The sequence below is a fragment of the Taudactylus pleione genome, unplaced genomic scaffold (assembly GCF_031769625.1).
Source record: "Taudactylus pleione unplaced genomic scaffold, aTauple2 ptg000044l, whole genome shotgun sequence".
NCBI classification, from domain to species: Eukaryota; Metazoa; Chordata; class Amphibia; order Anura; family Myobatrachidae; genus Taudactylus; species Taudactylus pleione.
The window spans coordinates 1,903,003-1,924,604 of NW_028284446.1; the positions used below are offsets into that span (position 1 = coordinate 1,903,003).

General features: G+C 43.2%; 1 protein-coding gene across 1 annotated transcript in view; it reads left to right on the forward strand.

The window, feature by feature from the left end:
- The first annotated feature begins 300 nt into the window (after nt 1-300).
- Nucleotides 301-21,602, forward strand: part of HCN2 (hyperpolarization activated cyclic nucleotide gated potassium and sodium channel 2) — a 49,426-nt gene continuing 28,124 nt past the window's right edge. The window contains exons 1-2 of the mRNA XM_088460337.1: nt 301-759; nt 8,204-8,627. Of these exons, the coding sequence (XP_088316463.1) occupies nt 308-759; nt 8,204-8,627 (876 nt within the window). The 5' untranslated portion in view covers nt 301-307. The remainder of the gene's footprint in view (nt 760-8,203; nt 8,628-21,602) is intronic.

A 21,602-nucleotide genomic window follows, 5' to 3' on the forward strand; every position in this document is an offset into this window, starting at 1 on the left:
GAGGCACCAGCTGGCACCGCTCATTGGTCAGCAGCGCTATGTGTGTGTGTTTATTGATCTCTTTACCAATTGGCAGCTATATGGCAAGTACATGAACGTCGCCATGGGCCCGCCCATCCGGCTAGCAACTGGTGCAATCCGGACCAGTTTCTCTGGTTTCCACGCCCCACTTCCAGCCCATTGGCCACCCTAACAAATCCCCGCCTATGTCTTTCACCATTGGCCCGATCTTCTGTTAGGACACGCCCACTAGAGTGCCCCCGCCCCGCGGTCCCTCCCACTGTTCACTCCGCAGGTCCCCGCTGCCATGGACGGGCGGGGAGGCGGCAGCGGCTGCAGCGCTGCGGGGATGAGGGGAGTGGAAGCGATTGCGACACCCGATGAGCAACAGCCCCGGGCCGCGGGGAGAAGAGGCACCCGCAGCCCCTGCAGCTCGGCGGGCACTCCGGGCACCGGCAAGGGCAGCCCGAATGGGGAGTGCAGGCGGGAGCCCTTCGAGGCGCCGCCCCGGGAGCACAAGGTGTCCTTCTCCACAGAGCCCCCGCGGGGGTCCTCTCCGGGCAAGGACACCGAAGATGGCGAGGACGGAGATGGAGATCCCCGGACCGGCTTCATGCACCGCCAGCTATCTGCCATGCTCCAGCCCGGGGTCAACAAGTTCTCTCTCCGGATGTTTGGCAGCCAGAAGGCAGTGGAGAGGGAGCAGGAGAGGGTGAAGTCCGCGGGGGCCTGGATCATACACCCGTACAGTGACTTCAGGTACCTAACTTGTGGGAGGGGAGGGGGGCGGCTTCTGTGTGGTACCCGGAGATGGTCACCCAGCTGTTGCAGGGATGATGGAGTGTGAGGCACTGATGGGGTGTGGGGTGGCTGAGGAGAAATGTTGGGTGGCACTACATATAGGTGTTTGGCATTTTGGGCAATAGTTAACAACACAGAATGGTGGTATCATCTCACAGCTCCATTGTAGGGGCTACAATTAATAAATTGATTAATCTTGACCTGTCCTTGGTGGCAGTGTGCCTCTCATAGCGTGTGCTCAGTGGGTATTTATCAACCATGGATGATGTTTGAAGTAAATATATGCTCTTATAATATTAATGCTTTAAAGGGACACCAGAAGGTCACTGGGCATGTCATTTGTCTGGGAATCATAAGGGAGAGGAATGGATTGTACTGTCATAGGCATCTTTGTTCAGACTATGCAGAAATGGCCTATATGGCAGTGCTCAGGTTTGCATTTGTGTCCCTTATGCTAACTTCCTCACTGTCTCACTGCCCTTGCTTGCTAATTCTCATTCCAATTGTCATGCAGGGGAGCATCACTACACACAGACATAAGTTAGACTATGTAAGATTGTTCCTTGACATCACTAAGCAAAGTCATTTACAGAGCAGTTTCTTGACATTTAACATAAGGTGTAAGCATTTAGCGTAAAGAGTTGACATGTCATTTTAATAGTGGAAAAATAAGTGGGTCAGCTAAACCAAGGAGCACAAAGAAGTCTGATCACACATTTTGAGGGGTGTGCTTTCAGCAGGTTCTCTACTGCAGATAAGGCCTCCTCTACAGGTCCTTCCAGCATTGAGTGGGTTACCAGCTCTCTCCTCCCTCTCCTGCTACTGTTCAAGGTTGCAATGTACTTGATATTTGTGTAGGCTTCAGCCATGTATCACCTGGTTTTAAAGCTAAAGCATGTGCAGTGGCTATTCATGACCCCTTATTATTGATTCTTACCCTATATGGTGTATCAAAACTGATTATAAGGTAGTAATTTGCAAAGTCTTTAATGCAGACATCCTCTCAAGGTTTATTTGCAATAAATCAGACAGATGTATTTTTCTCCTAGTGGATATCTGTTTTGGGCTGTACGCTTCCCCTGATGTATGTTTTTACATTTGATACCCTAAATTATACCAGTAGATATAAGTTAAGCCATATGTCTGGAAAACTGTGTACGTTAAAGGTGACTGGGTTATATTTTTCGTTTTCTCGTCCTGTGATGGTCCTAACATCATGAAAGTCTGCTGTTAAGTGAGGAATGCAGAAAATAGTACTTTTTCCTTTTGCTTTAATTATCTCTACAATAGTATGCTGTATAATCTAAGGTTTTTTTTATGATTTTACTATACTTCTATATTTGATTATCTGAAAAAGTTGAAATAATACAATATTTAATGCGGTATAACATTTCTCATGCTCCTGGCTTGCCATATATGTTTACAAATATCCTTATCACTTTGTGGTTCAACTTGTTATTTTATTGGAAAACTAATTTCAAGTGTTTGCCAGATACCATCTCTCAACCTGTTTCATACAGTAATATACCTTTTGTAAACTGTATGGTCATGTTTCTCATGGCTTTGTCCTTAGTAGCTATACTGCTAGGTACACCTGTAAGGGCATGTGTGTGCTGCCAATGGCAGTCCTCTACAGATAAACAGCTGGAAGTGCTGTGTTGTGTAGTTTTAATCAGAGCTCTCCATGGTGCTGAAGTGACAGCTTGGTTAGGTCACGTCTTCAATTACTGTCTGAGGCTCCTCTTTCAATCAGGTTGAGGTATCCAACTTTTATATGGCGTGACTTGATATGGGTGTTGCTCTGTGCCACTACTCAGCCTTTACATTTACTAGTATTCAAAAGCTTCCACTGTGCTGATTCTTATGGATGGCACCTCATTTATTTACAAAACCACAGAAGTAGAGTGAATCACTCAAAAGGCCTTGTGTAATTGGCCAATTTCATTTTGTTTGTTCATTAATAAAATTTGTGCCATACCTTTTTCCTTTACATTTATCCTCTCTATTCTCTTAACGTAACTATAGTAGAACTGACTACAATCGCAATCTGTGGGTGTTGCTTAAGTAGTGAATGACCTAATCATAGCAGTGTGATTCCACACCTGTCTGACATGACAGGAGTTAAACAGGCCTAATTGTATGACACTATTATAACAACAGTGGTGCCCATTCTCCTTTTGTCTTCACTTTAGATGAGCATTGATGCCAAATTTATGACATTTGTGATATGACAGTTTCATGCTATGGTCAGCACCCTTAACAGTGATCTACAGTTTGTTGAAATGAATTTGGAGAGATCAAATTGGAGGGTACTTTGATAAATATAATGGGCCAGAGTGTGCAAGAAAGTTATCCTTCAATGCATTCTTGGGACAGCTCAGTGTTAAAAAATCTCTCTATTGTGCCAATGCGTTTTTTACCTAAGGACATATTGGTGTGATACAAAAATCTGCTTGCATCCCTTCTTTGTTTACAAGGAGCTTATGTATTTTGCTGGAGAAGCAGAGTGTGTGAAGGATATTTTGCATGCATGTGTAGGTGTGTTTGTGCAATTAGCAGTTTGCCAGCTTACGTAGTGGAACGTGATCCTTACTATTTCTATCCTGTTGATATAGAGGTCTGAAGTTCTATCTTGCCATCTGCTAATGTGCTCATACAATTGTGTGTCTGTATATCTGTCTTTAATTCTGTTATTTTCCGGCAAATGTTATATTCTTTTTGTGCCATCTGTTTGAGATCTCCTTTGTCCTTGTTTTTTCTCTTTGGTAGATTCCATTGTATTGACTGAATTCTCGTTGTTACATTGTCACAAGACCTATGTTGAGTAAATATAAGTAAATAGACATCTATATTCATTAGTCTCATTTGTATATAATCATCAGATCTGCAGAACACTATTTATGTAATGCACAGATAATCTGTAGCATGCTCCTTACATTTGTGATGAATTGTTTTGTGTATTTCTGGTGATTTTATGATTAAAATATTTTGTGTTCATGTTAACCTGTATGTCCAAATACATACCATTATTCTTTGCCATATGTGGGGCATGAGTGCAAAGCAATGGCTACAGTAGTCACATAATGCAAAGTGTTTGGCAAGCTTGGTGCAGCTCAGTGACTCTGAAGGTCTGTATGAGTGCAGGACAGTGAGTCAGGTTTTCTACAATAGTGAAGGGCAGATTTTCAGGTGCAATGTTTGATGCAGAGCAATGGATGTCTAGATACATAGCCATGGCCTTGGTTGTTAGCAGTGGTCAGGCTTGTGCCTTGGTGAAAATTAGTATTTCTGGATTTCTCATTACAAAGCAATGAATCTGGTGTTTCCTATCAATACAAAACCTGGATGTGGAGCCATTGGTTGTTTTCATGCAGAATGTGGCTAGGTGCAGGCTAATAGGTCTGGAGTTTCTTTCTGTGTGTAGGGCGGTAGGTATGATAGCACGCAGGAGTCCTAAGTTGTAGATGTTATTGGTTAATGCAGAATAGTGTTGATCTTAGATGCAGAGTATTTCTTAAGTTTGGTTTCTTGGTATAGTAGGCAATGAGGCTTGTAGTCTTGTAAGAGTGCACTATAGTATGCCAACAATGTTGGTTATCTGCAGGGAAGCGGGTCAGACATGCTGCATAGGCGCAGGACAGCAAGTTCTGATAGGTCAAGGGTGCAGAGTTATGAGTGAAGCCTATAGGTGGCACCATATTTTGATAGTTCACTAAACAGTATATCAAGCAGTATTTCTCTGTGGTTATTTTCTTCTCTGAGACATAATTCAACATTTCCCTTTGCATTCCTCCTGAGTCTCACTGGGAAATGTTTCCAATTAACTCAGATATCTAATTAATAAGAGGCGAATCCAGGCAAATTATTGTTCAATCCAATTAGACAAAAGGTACTGCTATGAAAATTGAGATCCCTCTTTCAGAATATTTTTTTCTTTTATGATTTTTATAACATACATATATATATATTTGTGTCCGTGAAGACGGAGGTACTTCCTCCGAAACATCGGCAATAAAGTACTTCTTTTAAAATTAATAATTACAATTCGGCTGGCATTTCCAGGGCATATTTCACTCCAGGAAAACAAATCAGGAATAAGTGGAAGGGTTGAAGATGGGCAACAGCTAGTTTAGTTCTTCTTATTTGCCTCTGTTTCTATAAAACCACAAGATGAAAATGAAAATAATTATTTAGACGTAAAAATCACACAGAAGAATGAAGAATACTAAACCCCAAGAGACTCAATAGTAAGTATTAGCCGTAAACTTCTATTCATGACTGGTTGGACTTGTCAGAAAGAAAAGTGTTCTGTAAATGATGGCAACCAATGAGATTCTAAGGGGTTTATTTGCCAATTGTGTATTTACCTGCAGAATTTAAAAAAAGCAGTACTATTAAGTGCAAGACCAGGCGTGTTTTGCAGTTAATAGTATTGTGATTTTAGATTCTGCAGACAAAAATGCAGAGAATCGATGGCTTTGAAAATCTGCCATTTAGTGAATAATCTTCTAACTCTATTTTTTTCTAGTGCATATTAGATAAAGCTGTATAGTTACTGTGGGTCACACCAGATTTGTGCACACTGCACTAAGCTGATGAGTAAGCCTATATGTCAGGGATATTTAACATGCGGTCTTCCAGCTGTTTTTGGAACTACACATCCCAGCATGCCCTGCCACAGTTTTGCTATGAGGGCATGCTAAACTGTGGCAGGGCATGCTGGGATGTGCAGTTCCACAGCAGCTGGAGGGACGCATGTTGAATACCCCTGCTATATGTGCTTAGTGTCCCATAACCTGTGAACAGAACCTGGGATTCCTATGCATTGTGAAGCTTGCTTAGTGTATGGCAGACACACCATACTTCTTGCAACAAAATACTTCTAGAATCCTGTTTCTAGCAGGGTTTATAATCCAAGCTCAGTAAGAGTCTAAATGTAAAAATCTGCTAAAGGGATTGTTCACGTTCGGGCAATACCCTTTTTGCTACTATTTTATTGAAGCTCCTTACACTGTGCCTGAGGCATATGAAAGTGGTGACCCCTTTACAGAATCCCACTGGCAAAAACCAGAATGATTTGGACACCTACAGGTTTGAGTATAAGGTAATGTTGTGATGGTAAAGAATACATTATTTAAAGAAACCCTAATTATAATTTTAAGAAAAAGCAAATCCTCCCACGAGAGGGGTATGTACGATATCCTGGGGAAAAAAACTGAGATAAAAACTATGGAGAAAGTTTTTGTTTTTTTATTTTTTGAAAACAAAAACATTTCTCATACCTTCAGGGATTTAGCACTGTAAATACACAATCCTATTTTCTGAAAGTTGAGTTATGATTTTAAAGACTGAACACTTAATTATCATCTTTCAGCATTGAGCTAGCATGACCTCCATCTCAGTACGTGCAAAATCTTTCCTAGCTGATGAACAATACAGTATTGTGTAACAGACCTGTGGTGCCATCTTAATGTGTTTCAATGTTGCTCATCATCCCATGTGTCTTTCCCATATTTTATGCATGTGAATTGTTCATTGACTTCCTCATTAATTCTAAATATCAGGATACAAGAGGCTCTTGACATATTATAATAATGAAAACCTTTTGAAGCATGATGCAAATCAGTATAAAAGATAATTAATAATCTTTCATTTAGGCGTCTTTAGTGACCCAGATGGAATAATGTTAGCCATGTCGCTTGAGCCCAAAGCTAGCCAAATAACTGTTTATTAGTGACCTGGACAAAACATAATCCATGCATATTCAAAGAAATCCAACCCTAGTACATGCCGCAGATTATGTGGGCTGAGCAGAAATATACTGTTTTTTTTTTTGTTGTTGTTGTGTAAAATGATGCCTTTGGGTTGTGTCACACAAGTGCTTTGAGAGTCTGTGTTTTCCCAGCTAGTCCATGCGCCACTATAGCAATAAATGAGCGTCACCATAAATTGTGTGTCCACTACAAATTCGAGTTCCTGGCAGGGGCCAGGAAATCTGTGTCAGAAGACGCAGACCCTGGCCTCGGCACACCTCGAGCATGGGGCAGACACCCCCCGTTTACAGAAACACTGACCATTACCGCCCCTTCCCCTCCACCCACGGTTTCTGGGGGACTGTGGCTGCCATCGCAATCAGTGATCGACGCATGTGCCGATCATTAAACATAGTTGTGTGTTAACCATCGAGTTTACACTCACAACTTTGATTTGGGCCCAATGTTAGTCGTATCATTAATGTCAGAGTATCTAGCAGAAGCTAGGAAATGTATCTACACAGACTGTAAGCAGCATCTTAGAACATAGGGCCTGATTCAGAGATGCACGCTATTCTGATGCTTACGCAATTGAGTAATTATCAGCCATCTGCACATGCATCTGAGTCGCACTGCGCATGCATCAATGTACATCACTGTAGTCACACGCAGCGACTTTTCATGTGGAAAGTGATTGACAGTTAGGAATCGTTTATGGGAGGTAATGGGAAGTGGCAGCAAAAAACGCAGGTGTGTCCTGGCTGGTTTTGGGCGCGTCATAGTCTGTATAAAGTGGATCTGACGTCTCAGTTCCAGCAGCCATTCTGCGTGACCATAGGGCTATTCTGATGGGCGATTATCGAATGATCTGCGACGACGACAGCGTATTTGTACACAGCTGCGTGGACTTGCAATGGTGCCGCTGGGCGTCTCAGTTCATATCCTGGTGTCTGTGCATATTTTCTCACATCTGCGTACGGGATGGCAGCTGCGAGGGCATTAGCGTACAGCCCTGAATCAGGCCCATAGTCTCTATCAGAAGTATATTAGAACTAAATTGGATGTTACCACACTGTAGCTATTCTGTTACTTGAAAAAAGGAGAGAAAGGCTCAGGAAAAGTGTCATGGCCACTACTCCTTTTACTGGCCTGTGTCTCATAACCGCTCAGTAGAAGAGAAAGAGGAGCTGGTGGTAGCGGCTGGAGCTGTGGAAGAAATATAAACTCATCTGCAATAGCATTCACAGGGCAGTAACTTATGAGCTCCATTCCAACGCGCTTCTGAATGATTCAGTGTTTTAAGATATTACTTATAGCCTATGGACTGTGAATTACAAGTGGACATTGAAGTTGCTACTAACTATTGATATTATTGATACCGCTAACATTATGTGATATCTGCACCAGATTACAATTTGTTTTTAGTTTCAAAATATTTCTTAGTGGTCACTTTTTTTTGCTGATGTATGGTTGTAGCTTTATACAGATAATAAAAGGACAATAAGGTTAGAGCGTGCTGCACTGTTGGTTATTTTTTTTTAGAAGGACAGTTTTTTAAAGCATAGCATATCACATTTTACAAGTAATAAGCATTGAATACCAAATTAAATGCCTATATATATCACTTACTGTGCTTTTATCTTCCATAGGTTTTACTGGGACTTCACAATGCTGCTCTTCATGGTGGGGAACCTAATAATTATCCCTGTGGGAATCACTTTCTTCAAGGAGGAAACGACCACACCGTGGATCGTATTTAACGTGGTGTCAGACACCTTCTTTCTTATGGATTTGGTTCTGAACTTCCGCACGGGTATTGTGATTGAGGACAACACTGAGATTGTCTTGGATCCACAGAAGATCAAGCGTAAATATTTGCGCACATGGTTTGTGGTGGACTTTGTGTCCTCCATTCCTGTGGACTACATATTTCTCATTGTAGAAAAGGGCATTGACTCTGAAGTGTACAAGACAGCCCGTGCTCTACGGATTGTAAGGTTCACCAAGATCCTCAGTCTTCTTAGGTTACTTCGACTCTCCAGGCTTATCCGCTATATTCATCAATGGGAGGAGGTGAGTGCGAGTTACCTGATCACCTTTAGGCACCTTTTTATATGGAACATGAGTCAGTCATTAAATATCTGCTTTGGGAAGGGTGATGGTCATTTAATAAATCCACTAGTAGTAAGAAGACACTAATCCAACTGTCCAGTGATTCATCAGATTTCACTAACATAAAGAATTGAATGTATTTATTAATATGACCACAAATTGGTATGTTAGCGGTGCTAATTCTATTATTTGAAAAATAACTATACCAGTGTGTGATTGCTAATAAACACCCCAGGCCCTAGCTGCAGGGAGTCTCTGAGTTGTAAGACCTCTGGTACCTCAGCTCCCTGCGTTCTCCAGCTATATTTAGCACAGTTTTACATAGAAATGATGCTAGTTGTCAAATGCAGCTCATTGGGTGGAGAGTGATATAGATATTGCACCAATGACTGGGTTCCAGTGGAGTGCAATCACCACTGCCCTATTAATTCTAGGAAGGTGGCTTAATGTAGAAAAATTGCTCTCCTTTGTGTTCCTTTATTAACTAATATTAACAGTACTCACAGAGAGTATCACTTATATGCATCAGTATAGGGGCAATTCAGTTCGAGGGCATCAGCTAAACGCTCTGCAGCGCACATATATACGTTGAGCACCTCTATGCGAGGAAAATGAGTGATGTTGCTGGCCATGACATGCTGTTCCAGAAGTATATTTTAGTTACAAATCTCAACAATCTTGAGCAAGCAGTTTGACATAGCCTTTGATATGACATGATTGGTACACAGGAGAGTATTTCATCAGAATGTAAATCGGCAAAGTATAATTCTCGAAATACAGGAGCCCAGACACCCCACAAGTTATTTAAATGGTAGTAGGAGGCATCTTTCCCAAATCTTCTCAAATTTGTCGGAGCATCCTTCATGTAAGAAATGTAACCTGACTTGAGGAACATCCTTGCATTTATCACACATCAGGGCAATTGTTTTCCTAGCATAAAATAACAGCAGGATACATGATGGTCCAGTTCTGTCATGTATCAAAGCCAGTGGACAAAAAGTCAGAGTTACATCCTTATTTATAAAGTTGAATGTTATGGGTTATATGTATGTAGATAATCACAAATCTGCTTGCATAAATGTGTCTTCTTCCACAAAACATCTGCTGCAGTTAGGTGGGTGGGGGCTATTCTTATATTCGTAAAGTGAGTTTTAAGAGCATGAGCAAGTTGCTTCTTATTAAAACAAGTGACTCTAACCCGCTCACTAAATCTGATGTAGTTTCAAAGGTGCTGGTGAGGAGCAGATTATATCCTGCAGACTAGCGTCCAAATAAGGGGGTTGTAGGAGAATAATGGTGCGGGCCATGTACCAGGATGGATTCCTTTCACGCCTTATTGACAGTTACCAGTAGCGTTCCTTTTGTTATGTACATCAGCATTGTTTGAGAATAAAACCATTACAAATATACTAGGGACCCTGCTATTTCAGCTTCTAGTTGGCTGCACAGCAGGACCTTCCATCCATAGATAAATATGCTGAAGTTGTGAGGCAAGCAAATATAGATAGGGTTTGGGGTAAAGCAGGACCACTTATTTCTAAAGTTTTCTGCAGTCTTTGAGTCTTATACCCAAACCTACATCCTTCTCCATTCCAAATAACTGTGGTTATTAAACTGCTAAGATGAGTCAAGTGTTTTTTTTTTAATTCTAAAGGGGGTGTGGGGTAACTATTACAGGTAACAGCTTTGGAAGGACAGTACGATTTAGTAGATTAACCGATTTTAGGACAACATACAGATATTTACTTTCCATAGAAACAAACGCTCTATTGGAATTGAATGATGCTGCCAGTCTGCAACCTGTGTTTGTTTCACTTGTAAATTGCTAACGGCCCTCCTTAAATTAACTTTGCTGGATCTCCCAGACATAAACCCTATGGATTAGGACAGTAATTACTGAGATTGACCAATAAGATTTTCACTGAAAATGTTGTCATCATTAATTAATTATTGTTCCTGTATGAACTGCAATCAATGGAGTATTTCCCAGGCTTAGTACTAACATAATGGGGTCCCCTCTCATTAAAGATGGGCATTTTATTTTGAAATTTGGATCTTATATTACTCCATAGGTCGCCTGTCTAAACCTGGGTTTTTACAGCTTTAGAAATATAGCAATATCTGCAGTAACCTCCTTAAGTGTAATATGTGCCCCCCTAAGGCAGCTTCTGGTGTAAATGTTGTTAATGAAATATCTATGAGGTGTGTTTCAGTGTCTGCTTGTGGGACAATTGTGGATGGATATTATCAGAGAGACTGGAATGTGTAATCAGTGGGCATAGTGCTCTGGAACTGGTGACTAGAAACTCTCCCTGTGAAAGGGTTGTGGTGCAGTGGACTTATTGGTATTTATTCATTAAACCTGTTATGGCCCTGCCGGTGCTGTGTATGCTTCACAATATAGGAACATTTGCTTTTATCAAGATACATGCCCAGGTTATTGCACTCCCAAATGTAATCTTAAACTATCCTGATACATTCATTAATCAAAATAGGTTTGGTTACTCACTGTCTATTGTTATCTCTCAGTTCCGTGATTGCTGTATTTACATGCCGCTCTCTAGAGCGAAATGCCAATATTTTGCCAGCTCGATCTCCACTCTTAAACCGATTAAGCCTCACATAAAATAAATATTTTCTGTCCTCTTCTGTGAGCATTAGTCTATATGTGTGATTTGTCTCTAATGGAACTCTTTGTAAATCTGACCCTGTGTTCTGCCACTCCAGGTTTTTAATGTTTTATATTATTTTTTTTTTTATTGTTAAGTGCTATTTGTGCAGTCATGTTGCACCTAGCAGAAGCTTTTAACTAATGTGCCCCATACAATTAAATTTGTGGTTATACTACACTATGTAGACAAAAGTGATTGGACACTGACATCAAATAGATCCACAAGAGATTATTGACATCAGTACTTTGTAGGTTCACCGTGTGCAGTGATTACTGCAGACACCCTTCTTGGCAAACCGTCCACAAGTTCCTGGACATCAGCAGGCGGTGTGTTTTGCCATTTCGCCTTAAGTACAGTGACCAATTGTGACACTGAAGAAGGTCAAGTTGGCCTAGAACGCACCCGTCGCTCCGATTCGTCCAAGGGGTTCTCAATGGGGTTAAGATCTGGATTGATAGCTGGCCAGTCCATCCGGGTTACTGAATTTTCTGTATGCCAGGCCAGCGTTGTCCTGGAACTTGACAGGTGGCATTGTCGTCCCGATAAAAACATTTGTTGTTTCCATAGAGCTGCAAGTGCATTGGCCTCCCTACGAAGTGTTCTTGTCGAAACCACCACATTAGAGGCCATCTGGAACGCGTGTGCAATAGTATGCATGGTATGCATTTCGCTTGTGCGGGGTGTCCAATCACTTTGTCTACATAGTGTGTTTTCTACAAATGAAGAATGGTCCTATTTCATCTATGTGCTTTACGGCTATGTGTGATAGATCTAACTATTGAGAGATGAACTTCCATACTCTGCTCGGGGGTGGAATATTTTTTTAAGAAAGAATGGTCCAAAAAACCACAAGGTATGTATTCTGCTTTTGATATGGAGCCCAGAACCACATAATAGGGGGAAGTCCATGTCTATAGGGGACTGTAAGTCATGGGAGGGGAATGGTATCATAACTCTTTTTTAATTTAGATAATGTCTCCAGAACTCTGAGATTTAAAGTGCTTATAAATGTATCTTATCCAGGACCAGTATCTCCTTATTTCACCATTCCATGCATTCTATCTAGTCTGGCATAAAGTCCCCCATTGTTATTATTGGTGTATGATGCATTCTACAATTTTTAGCACAGTCTCTATAATTATTTCAAAGTCAAATGGTGGAGAGCAACACATGTGTTAACCAATAGGTATTCAGTGCCATTAATATTGCAGATGAATAAAAGCATATCTACCCTTGAAGTTCAATGTAATTAACATTTGGAAGAAGGATATAGATTTTCTAGCTACAATTGATACTCCCTGGCATAGGTGGAGTCTGTGGAGTGGTTGGCATCTCCCCTTGCAGTTTCTCCCTAACTATCGACCTGATTCAGTGTTGTACATGCCTGATGGTTTGCGTACAACACCATTGGAAAGAGATCTACCCATGCGCAGGATCAGTGCTGCACATGTGAAGGTCTTCCAACGCCGATTTCCCAACCCCAGTAGAGTGAAAACACAGGCCATCCCGCGTAACCTTAGGGTTACTCAGATGGCCGATGTTTTAGCTGATGATCCGATGGTGCATTATTGGAAGCAGCAGGGGATCACAGAAGCCGGCAGGAGGCGTCTATTTACTCAGCAGCTGCGTCCAAGGATGCAGTACACTGCGTACAACTCTGAAGCAGGCCCTATATGTTTCTTGTAACATCACTAGATCAGGTCTCTGTTTGCTGACATAATTATCAGTTCTCCCTTTAATTTGCCATTAATGCCTCTGACATTCCAAAAGACAAGTGTAATAGTTGAAGCAGTCATAATCGAAATGGAATATTATAGCTTCTTCCATAATCAAATGGATCATTCCTTATCATGTGAACCAATTGTGAAGATCGCACCCCCCCCACAAAATTTTTGTTCACAATGTGCAATAGTAGCAAAACTATGGCCCTCACAGTGGGGGTGAGGGTTTTGCTACTATTGCATAGAGTGAACTAAAATGTTCCCAAAGTCTGTACGACATATGTGCCATTTGGGCGCCCAAAGTGCCAACTTCTTGCACATTTCTGCTTGCCACCTCAGGAGGCTGTGGACAGAAATGTGTTTTTATTGGCGGCTATGTGCGCCTGAACAAAGCAAATATTGAATTGTTTCATTGGGCGCTAACAAGTTAAGGCGCCCGATAAAAGTCTTGAACCACCCCCAGAGAGCGGGAAGGAGACAGACAAGAGAAGAAAAGAGGGAAGAGGATAGAGATGGGATAAGAGAGGGGAAAGTGAAATGATGAGGTGGGAAGGGAGGGGGGGCAGAGGGCAAAAGAAGCTAGCACAACAGCTAGTTACTATATAATAAAACATTATATGTGGTAGACTGGTAGCTACATAATGCCGCAACTTCAGCCAGATATCAGATCATTTGGGGAGGTGAATAACTGTCCAACGCTTTGTGTTGGGAACCATGTGGTATAGAGAATATGTAGATCTTTGAGCTTATTTTCCCCCAGAAAGGAAGGATCTGCACTGCTGCTGTATGAAGATGGAAAGGACTAGAATAAAGCTAGGTTGCCAATCTGGTATTGAATTCAGCCTTTTTCCGTGCCAAGATGAGAATCTTATTGCTGATACAGTAATGACATAGCTAGGAGATGAATGGCCTTGGCAGTACTCCTAGCGGCCCCCAGGATTCTATGGGCTCTCTCCCCAACTAATGATTTAGCACTGTGTATTAAATCAGTGTTAGATATTTCCACCAATAAGGATTCCAGAAATGCTTCATATTTTTCCTTTCGTTCTACCATACGGTGTCTATAGCCTGTGATGTTGTGGTATGGGGTGGGAGCCCTCTTTATTGTCTACATATAGCTTCAAGCTTCTGCTTGTTATTCTCTGCTATATTGACCCTATATTGGGTGTGGCTATGAAAGGGGTGTTCCAAACCTTTTTATATTAAGTTTCTTTGGCCTCAGGCAGGAAATGTGCTTTCTGTGTTTTACAACAAAGGCCAGAGAACTCATGGCCACATGTGTAGAGAGGTTAATTAGTTTATTCTAACCAGTTCTGTGTGTAACTATAGATTCTGTAAGAAAGCAATGTCCTCAATATTATGTGACTATAATTGAATAAGATATCTAATATTTATAAATATAGTGATTGATAAGTACTGTAAAAAGGTGTTATAATAAATGTACACACTTTACCACTTGGCAGTTGGCTCCACATGGTTTTTGGGCCCCATCTGCACTAACAGTGTGCTGACATTTCATTAAGACAGGGTCTGCAGGAGAATTACGTGACTTCTCTATATCTGTGCCACATAGGTTAGGTGATATATGGCAGCAGCAGGTCTCACATTACCTTAGAGTTCTTTTAAGCCACATGCTTATGCCACCAGGTAGCCTTGTGTATTTTTAGTGGCAAGAACTCTACACAGATCTGCTCCTTGTATATAATGATATCCGATGCAGAGAGCAAGTAAGATCTGTATAAATGGTGGCTTATGTACCAGGCACATTATGCTGTAAAGATACTATAGTAAAGGGAGACAAGGAAAGGAAGGGGTAAAGGTGGTCCGGCATGCAACAGGAAACAGGAAGTCATATGCTCTGGTGCAATTATTGCACGTTGGATGTCAAGAAAGGTAACTGGGGATTTATGAGGCGGACTGTCAGTCTTGCACTTTGTGTAATTAACCAGGGCCAGATTATAGGAGGGGCAATTTGTTGCCTGTGCTCCAGTTCACCTCCGCGGCTCAGCAGTTTGGTGTGGTCCCCGTCCCTTCCTCAGCAACATCTGCGACAGCCAGTGAGTGGAAGGCAGATAGGCCACAGCACGCACCCCTTTCCAAACTGTCTCTGTGCTCCTGGATGGCCGCAGCTCCTGGTGCTCTCGGGCTGATGACAGAAGTCAGCGCTGTTGGCCACAAGTGCCCCAATGCTGTTCCAGGCTTCGGAGGCCTTCCCCCGCTGCTGCCGCTCTCCTTTGATCGTCTGGTACTCGGTCTGGCGGAGGAAGGTTCACTGGACAGGCTGGAGTATGAGGAAGAGAAGATAGAGATCCTACACAGCACTCCCCCCACTAACCAGTGAGTACTATACCAGCGGGTCAGGGCAGTGCCTGCACTCCTTCCCGGCTGTTTATCTGCTGCCTGGGTATACCCACTACCTGTCCTGCCAGCCCATGTAGCTCTCCTGCAGCACACTGGGGCAACTTTCTGCTTCCCTGGGACTAAGATCTAAGATCTGCCCATAGGGCCCATCAGGGTATGCAAGTTCTTGTAGTCCCACAACAGCTTGAGCCACAGGTGGACTAATCCAAAGATGGTCCTGTGATCTGCCTGTAGGTCCATGTCCCCCTCCCACCTATTGGTGCATAAATGGCTGATGTGTGCGCAGTCGGGCATTGCAGTGATGTCTGGCGGCTCATCACATTCAATCAGACAATTTAGATAAATGCAATGTGAAGTGGCGTGTTGCCTGGCTGTGCACATCTAGTAGTGCAGACTTAGCGGTACATATATTTAAATGATATATATTCTATACAATTATATTGATAGGGGGCCCCACAAGTTTGTTGCCCTGGGGCCCCCACATACCTTGATCTGGCCCTGTCATTAACACAGTGGAAAATTTACTATGTGGCGCTTTTCAAAGCCATCAGTTTCGGCCACTGGATTTAAAAGAGCAATATTATTAAATACAAAATATGCCTGGTTGTGTATTTAACATTATTGCCCCTTTAAATCAAGCAGCCAAAACTGCAGAAGATGCGGGCAGCTTTGAAAAGTGCTGTGTAGTAAATTTACATTACAGACTCAACGGTTAGAGTGAGACTAAATGTTGAAATATGGAGTGCGCTATTGCGCTGTCTCCATAAAATGCTCCTTAAGTGAAGCATTCTCCTTTAGCAAGATGGCTGCTGTTTGTTTCTCTGCACGACTCCATCTTGTCACTGTGTTAGAGAGGAACATGGACGTGTTCTACATATCTCCAGAGACCCTGTATATATCCTGTATAGATCTTTCTCCTGTTGAAAAGCACGTAACTTGTTGGTATGTGCCTCCTATATAGATACATAAGTGGTTAACAACTTATAATATACTATACTTACAACTTACAGTAAGGATTTACAGTCTATGTATAAATACAAAACTAAACATTACATTACACTTGACGGATACATTTTATCTGACCGCCTGACACCCATCAGATATTGTGGCCATACACGATGAGATATATCACAGTGGATGGCCCATGATATCTGCTTTCCTCACTTGGGAAAGAGAGATTTTCCCATTCCTCCCCTGTTAAGGATCAGGGGAACTGTTGTGCATATACTGCCAGACGCGGTCGACTGATGATCGGGTCTATCAGACATGCTGGACGATAAACTACGGATAATTCTATAATGTATGTCTAGCATAAGTAATCATACCATCCAGAAAAGTTCTGTTATTTTTTTTACCCTTAAGTCTAGTTCAATCAAAGAATTCTAGAAGTGACATGACTTTGTGGGAATATCAGGAGTTCATTTAGAACTGGGTGATACGTAGATATTTACATAATGTGTGGAAGAGCAAGAGTGAGTCATCAAATACATTCACCATTGGTCAGTGTTACTCCCAGGGACATTGGTTGGTGACAAGTATGATGTAAATGAGACCACGTCACAGAAGCCTGACACAATACATTATCTAAAACTGGTATGTCATCATTACAAGTGCATAATAGTAAGGATCAAACAAGGGTTAGAACTTTGTGGTAAATAATCCTGATTGCTAATGACACAGCGTCCGAAAACTAGCAAGCAATCAGATGACAAAGCAGCTCCAGCAGACACTGTAATGATACTGCTGGCAATCCCTCAATAAAGTATATCAGTGTAAGTGACATATAGGGCCCCAAGCAACCTGCTGTGTCACGCACTCAGTATGAAACTTCAGCATTCGTGTCATTGCTGTGCACATGATTTATTATTTAAAGCATGTTATGTTACTGTTAACTGTAACTTGATATTCTTAATTATTTTTGTCCAAATAGAGGTTTGTACTAATAAAGGGTTACCGAAAATATAAACTAAACCTCAACTTGATAGACCCTCATGTTCTAGACGCCCACCTTACCTTCTACACATCCGTAATGTTTAGCAAGACTGCAAAACCATTGGTAACATTGAGAACCATCGCAGCCTCACAAACACTGGCACAAGGTCTGACTTTACTCAGAAATTCCTAACCTCATTGCATGTAGTGAAAGCCCAAGCTGCATATGGCATCGCAGTTCCTAATTTATGCATGTCCCTGCAACGGCTTTCAAACGCACTGGCACGCCTATGTTAATTCCGACGCCGGAACTTAGAGGATGCCAGATCGATCCTCCTCTGCCGAGTAAGTATACACTTAGCCAGGGGATGGGGGGACTTAGGGTTAGGCTAGGGGAAGGGGGGTAAGGGTTATGCACTAGGAGGGGTGGTTAGGGTTAGGCGCCCCCCGTGAGAGTTAGGTTTAGGGTGCAGCGAGGTGGGGTTAGGCACTAGCGGGGGAGGTTAGGGTTAGGCCCCCCTAATGGAGGGTTTGGGGGGGGGGGAGGGGAGGGTTTGCATACTTACCACCGTGCATCGGGATCTTCACCTCTTGGCCTGTCACTGTCGGGATTTGAACCGGCATTCCACCAGACTGGTGATATCGGCGGGCACCGGTGGAGCTTCGCTAATGGCGATGCTGGGACCCGGTACTGCAGCTGGAAGCACGGGGATGCAGGTAATGTCCGTACCTCCGGCGGTTGGAGACCTGCCGGAGGTTGCTGTAGTGGGGTGACCACTGTGTCCGCTCCCGCACTAGACCACCGGGGCAAGTCAGTCTGGTGTCGGGGACAGTGGCGGCAGCTATGTTATAAGGCCAGCGCACCCGGGGAGTTAATACAGCATAGGGGAGGAAGGCCCTCCCCCAGCCCAGACGCTGATCCAGCTGAGGTTTTCCCATGTCTGGGTTGCTCCTCCCACCCTCCTCTGTATATGAGACGCCCAGTGACCACTATCAATGTTGTGCTGAAGCTGCTGGTCTCAGGAGTTTTTTTTTGGGTCTAGTCTCCCTGTATACCTCTCCCCAGAGGCCAGGTTATACAGCGCTCAAAATCCTACCAAGCCTTGTGTTCTGAGAAGTTGATTTAGGGCCCATTGTAAGTATATTGTATATGTATTGTATGCGACTTTTGCTGGCTCTGCTGTGTGGTCACTGCCTTTATTTTTCATGTACTGTCAGGTATAACTATCACTGCTATTTCTCCTCAACCCTTTGCTACAGGTGTGTGGGGAATATATATTTTTTTGTTGTTTCTTTCCCAAATTGTACTTCACATTTATTGTTTGTGAAGGCAGTCACATTTGCACTTATTTATTATGTCTAAGAATAAGGGTAAACAGGAAACTGAGGCCCCAGTGCTGGTTTTATGTAAAAGCTGTTTGGCGGGCTTGTCTCCTCAGGACTTTATACAGGATGGTTTGTGCGCTGTTTGTTAGAACAAAGAACCACTTCACCAGTGCAGTCTACCAGCCCCTGTACAAGAGCCATCATGAGTGTCCTCCTTGTCTCAGGTTATGACGCAACTAGTGAACCATTTGGCTACACTCCCATGCTGCCTCCCATAATGAGATAACCACAGCAGTTCCAGCCAGCTATGTTTGCCCCCCCCCTTCATATCCTTCCTGGATGGATATTTATGCCCACTCGGGTCAAAGAACGGCTCAGTCAAATGTTGCAGGCAAACAGACCAGTATCCACTAAAGCACTTAAGTGGACAATATCGTTTTATCAGTCTGCTCAGCATGTAGATTCAGACGCATCATCGGAGGAGTCAGATGATGCGCCGGGTTCTTCTCCAGGTTTATCAGGAGAGGAGGACTGTCCTCCTACAGTGGATGTCCCTTCTTTTGTGATGGCGGTCAAATCAATCCTAAATATAGAGGATGATGAGCCAGCTACTAGACCTAAGGCTCCAGTGTTTAAACACCAGAAGGTGGTAAAAGCTGAGTTTCCTAAGTCTGAGCAGCTCACTGAACTTATGGAAGAAGCATCGAGTACCCCGGATAAACAGTTCCATGTTACTAAAAGATTAGCATCTTTGAATCCTTTCCCACCTATTGAATGTACTAAGTGAGAAGTCCCTCCTACTGTTGATGCTCATGTGACACATTTAGTCAGGAGTGCTACCGTCAGCATCTTCCCTTATAGATCCTACAGATAGAAAACTTGAAACATGTCTTAAATCGGTGTTTTCATTGTCTGGAGCTGTTACTTGGCCGGCTATGGCTCCTGTCTGGGTATCCAAGGCTGTTGAAGAATGGACTGAGGCATTGTCAGATACTCTACCAAATGCTACCAGAGAACAGCTGACATATATTTGCCACATGCGGGAAGCGGCCTCCTATTTTTTAGAAGCTGCAATAGATACTGGGCTCAGGGCTTCTAAAGCATCTGCAGCTTCGGTTGTTGTTCGTAGAGCCCTTGGGTTAAGGTTCTGGAAAGCAGATGCGGGATCCAAGAAGGCTCTGGAATCTTTACCTCTTTATGGAAACATACTTTTTGAAGCAGAATTAGATCATGGCTACTCTGGCAGCCTCAAAATCTGCAGGTCTGCCATCTACAGCTACATCAAAGTCTAGGCAGTCTTTTGCCCTCAGGGAAGAGAAAAAGAGCCACCTTTTTCCAGACCGTCTAGTTCTCACAGGACCACCAAGCAGCAAACTAAGAGATCCTGGCTGGTCAGACGTCCAGCTTCCAAGCTGGACAACAAACCCACTGCCTGATGGGACGGTCCTCCTCCTCGGGGATCCCAGGGTGGGAGGCCATTTTGCGGACTACTGGCATCTAACAACAACAGACGCGGGAAGTGGACTCTCATGGGTTTGCCCTTACCTTCTGGAGGCATCCTCACCAGAAGGTTTTTTTGTACATCTTCCCCATCAGATCCTGTCAAGGCCTTGGTCCTCCAGGAGGCCATTTATTCCCTGCTGCGGTCAAGGGTGATAATCCCGGTTCCAGTGGTTCAACAAGGAAGGGGTTTTCCAATCTGTTTTTGGTTCAGAAACCAAATGGGTCTCATCGCCCTATACTAAATCTGAAATCCCTCAACAAGTTTATCCGTGTACCCAAGTTCCATATGGAGACTCTTCAGTCAATTATTTTGGCAATGGAACCTGGGGAATTTATGGTCTCCCTGGACATTCAGGATGTATATCTGCATGTGCCTTTTATGCCACCCCACCAAAAATTTCTACGGTTTGCTGTCCTGCAACAACATTACCAATTTCAGGCACTGCCCTTTGGCCTATCAACGGCCCCTCGGTTCTTCACCAAAATAATGGCGGTTATGATGGCCAATCTCAGGCGTCAGGGAGTCAGAATACTGCCATACCTGGAAGACCTTCTGATATTGGCACAGTTTACAGCTGTTTTACAACACCAACTGACTATTGCCTGCCTACAGACGCATTCCTGGATCATCGATTGGAAGAAATCTTCTCCTTCTCCAATACAGCTGATGGTACATCTGGGGGCACTTCTGGATTCTCAATCACAAAGGGTGTTTCTGCCAGGGGACAAGACTTCGGCCCTATTATTGCGAGTGCGCAAATTGCTCCGCAAGCAAAGGGTATCCATTCTATCAGCGATGCAGGTACTGGGGTCAATGGTATCCACCTTCGATATGGTGGAATATGCTCAGTTCCACTCCAGGCCTCTGCAAAAATTGATTTTCTCCCGGTGGAACGGGCAGTATCATCTAATACAGTCCTAGAGGATCTTTTTCACTCCGGAGGTTCGGCTCTCTCTCTCGTGGTGGCTACAAAAGGCTCATCTAATTAAGGGTCGCCCATTCTGGATTACAAACTGGGTGCTGCTCACCACAGACATGTCTTCGAAGATGGGGGGCGGTGACATCATACCTTTTTATGGTAGATGGACATATCAGGTAAGTCACCTGCCCATAAACATCCCGGAGCTTGTGGCAGTATACAAAGCGTTCATCCTGGCACAGGACCTACTCCAAGGCAGGCCGGTCCAGATCCAGCTCGACAACGCGACCACAGTAGCTCAATCATCAGGGAGTCACGCAAAATCAGGCAGCCATGAGGGAAGTGACAAACATTCTGATCTGGGTAGAACGTCATCTTCTGGCTATCTCAATATTCATCCCAGGAGTCCTCAACTGGGAAGCAGATTTCCTAAGTCGTCAGGACATACACACCGTAGAGTGGGCTCTTCACCTGGGATTTTTCAACTCTTGATGAACAAAT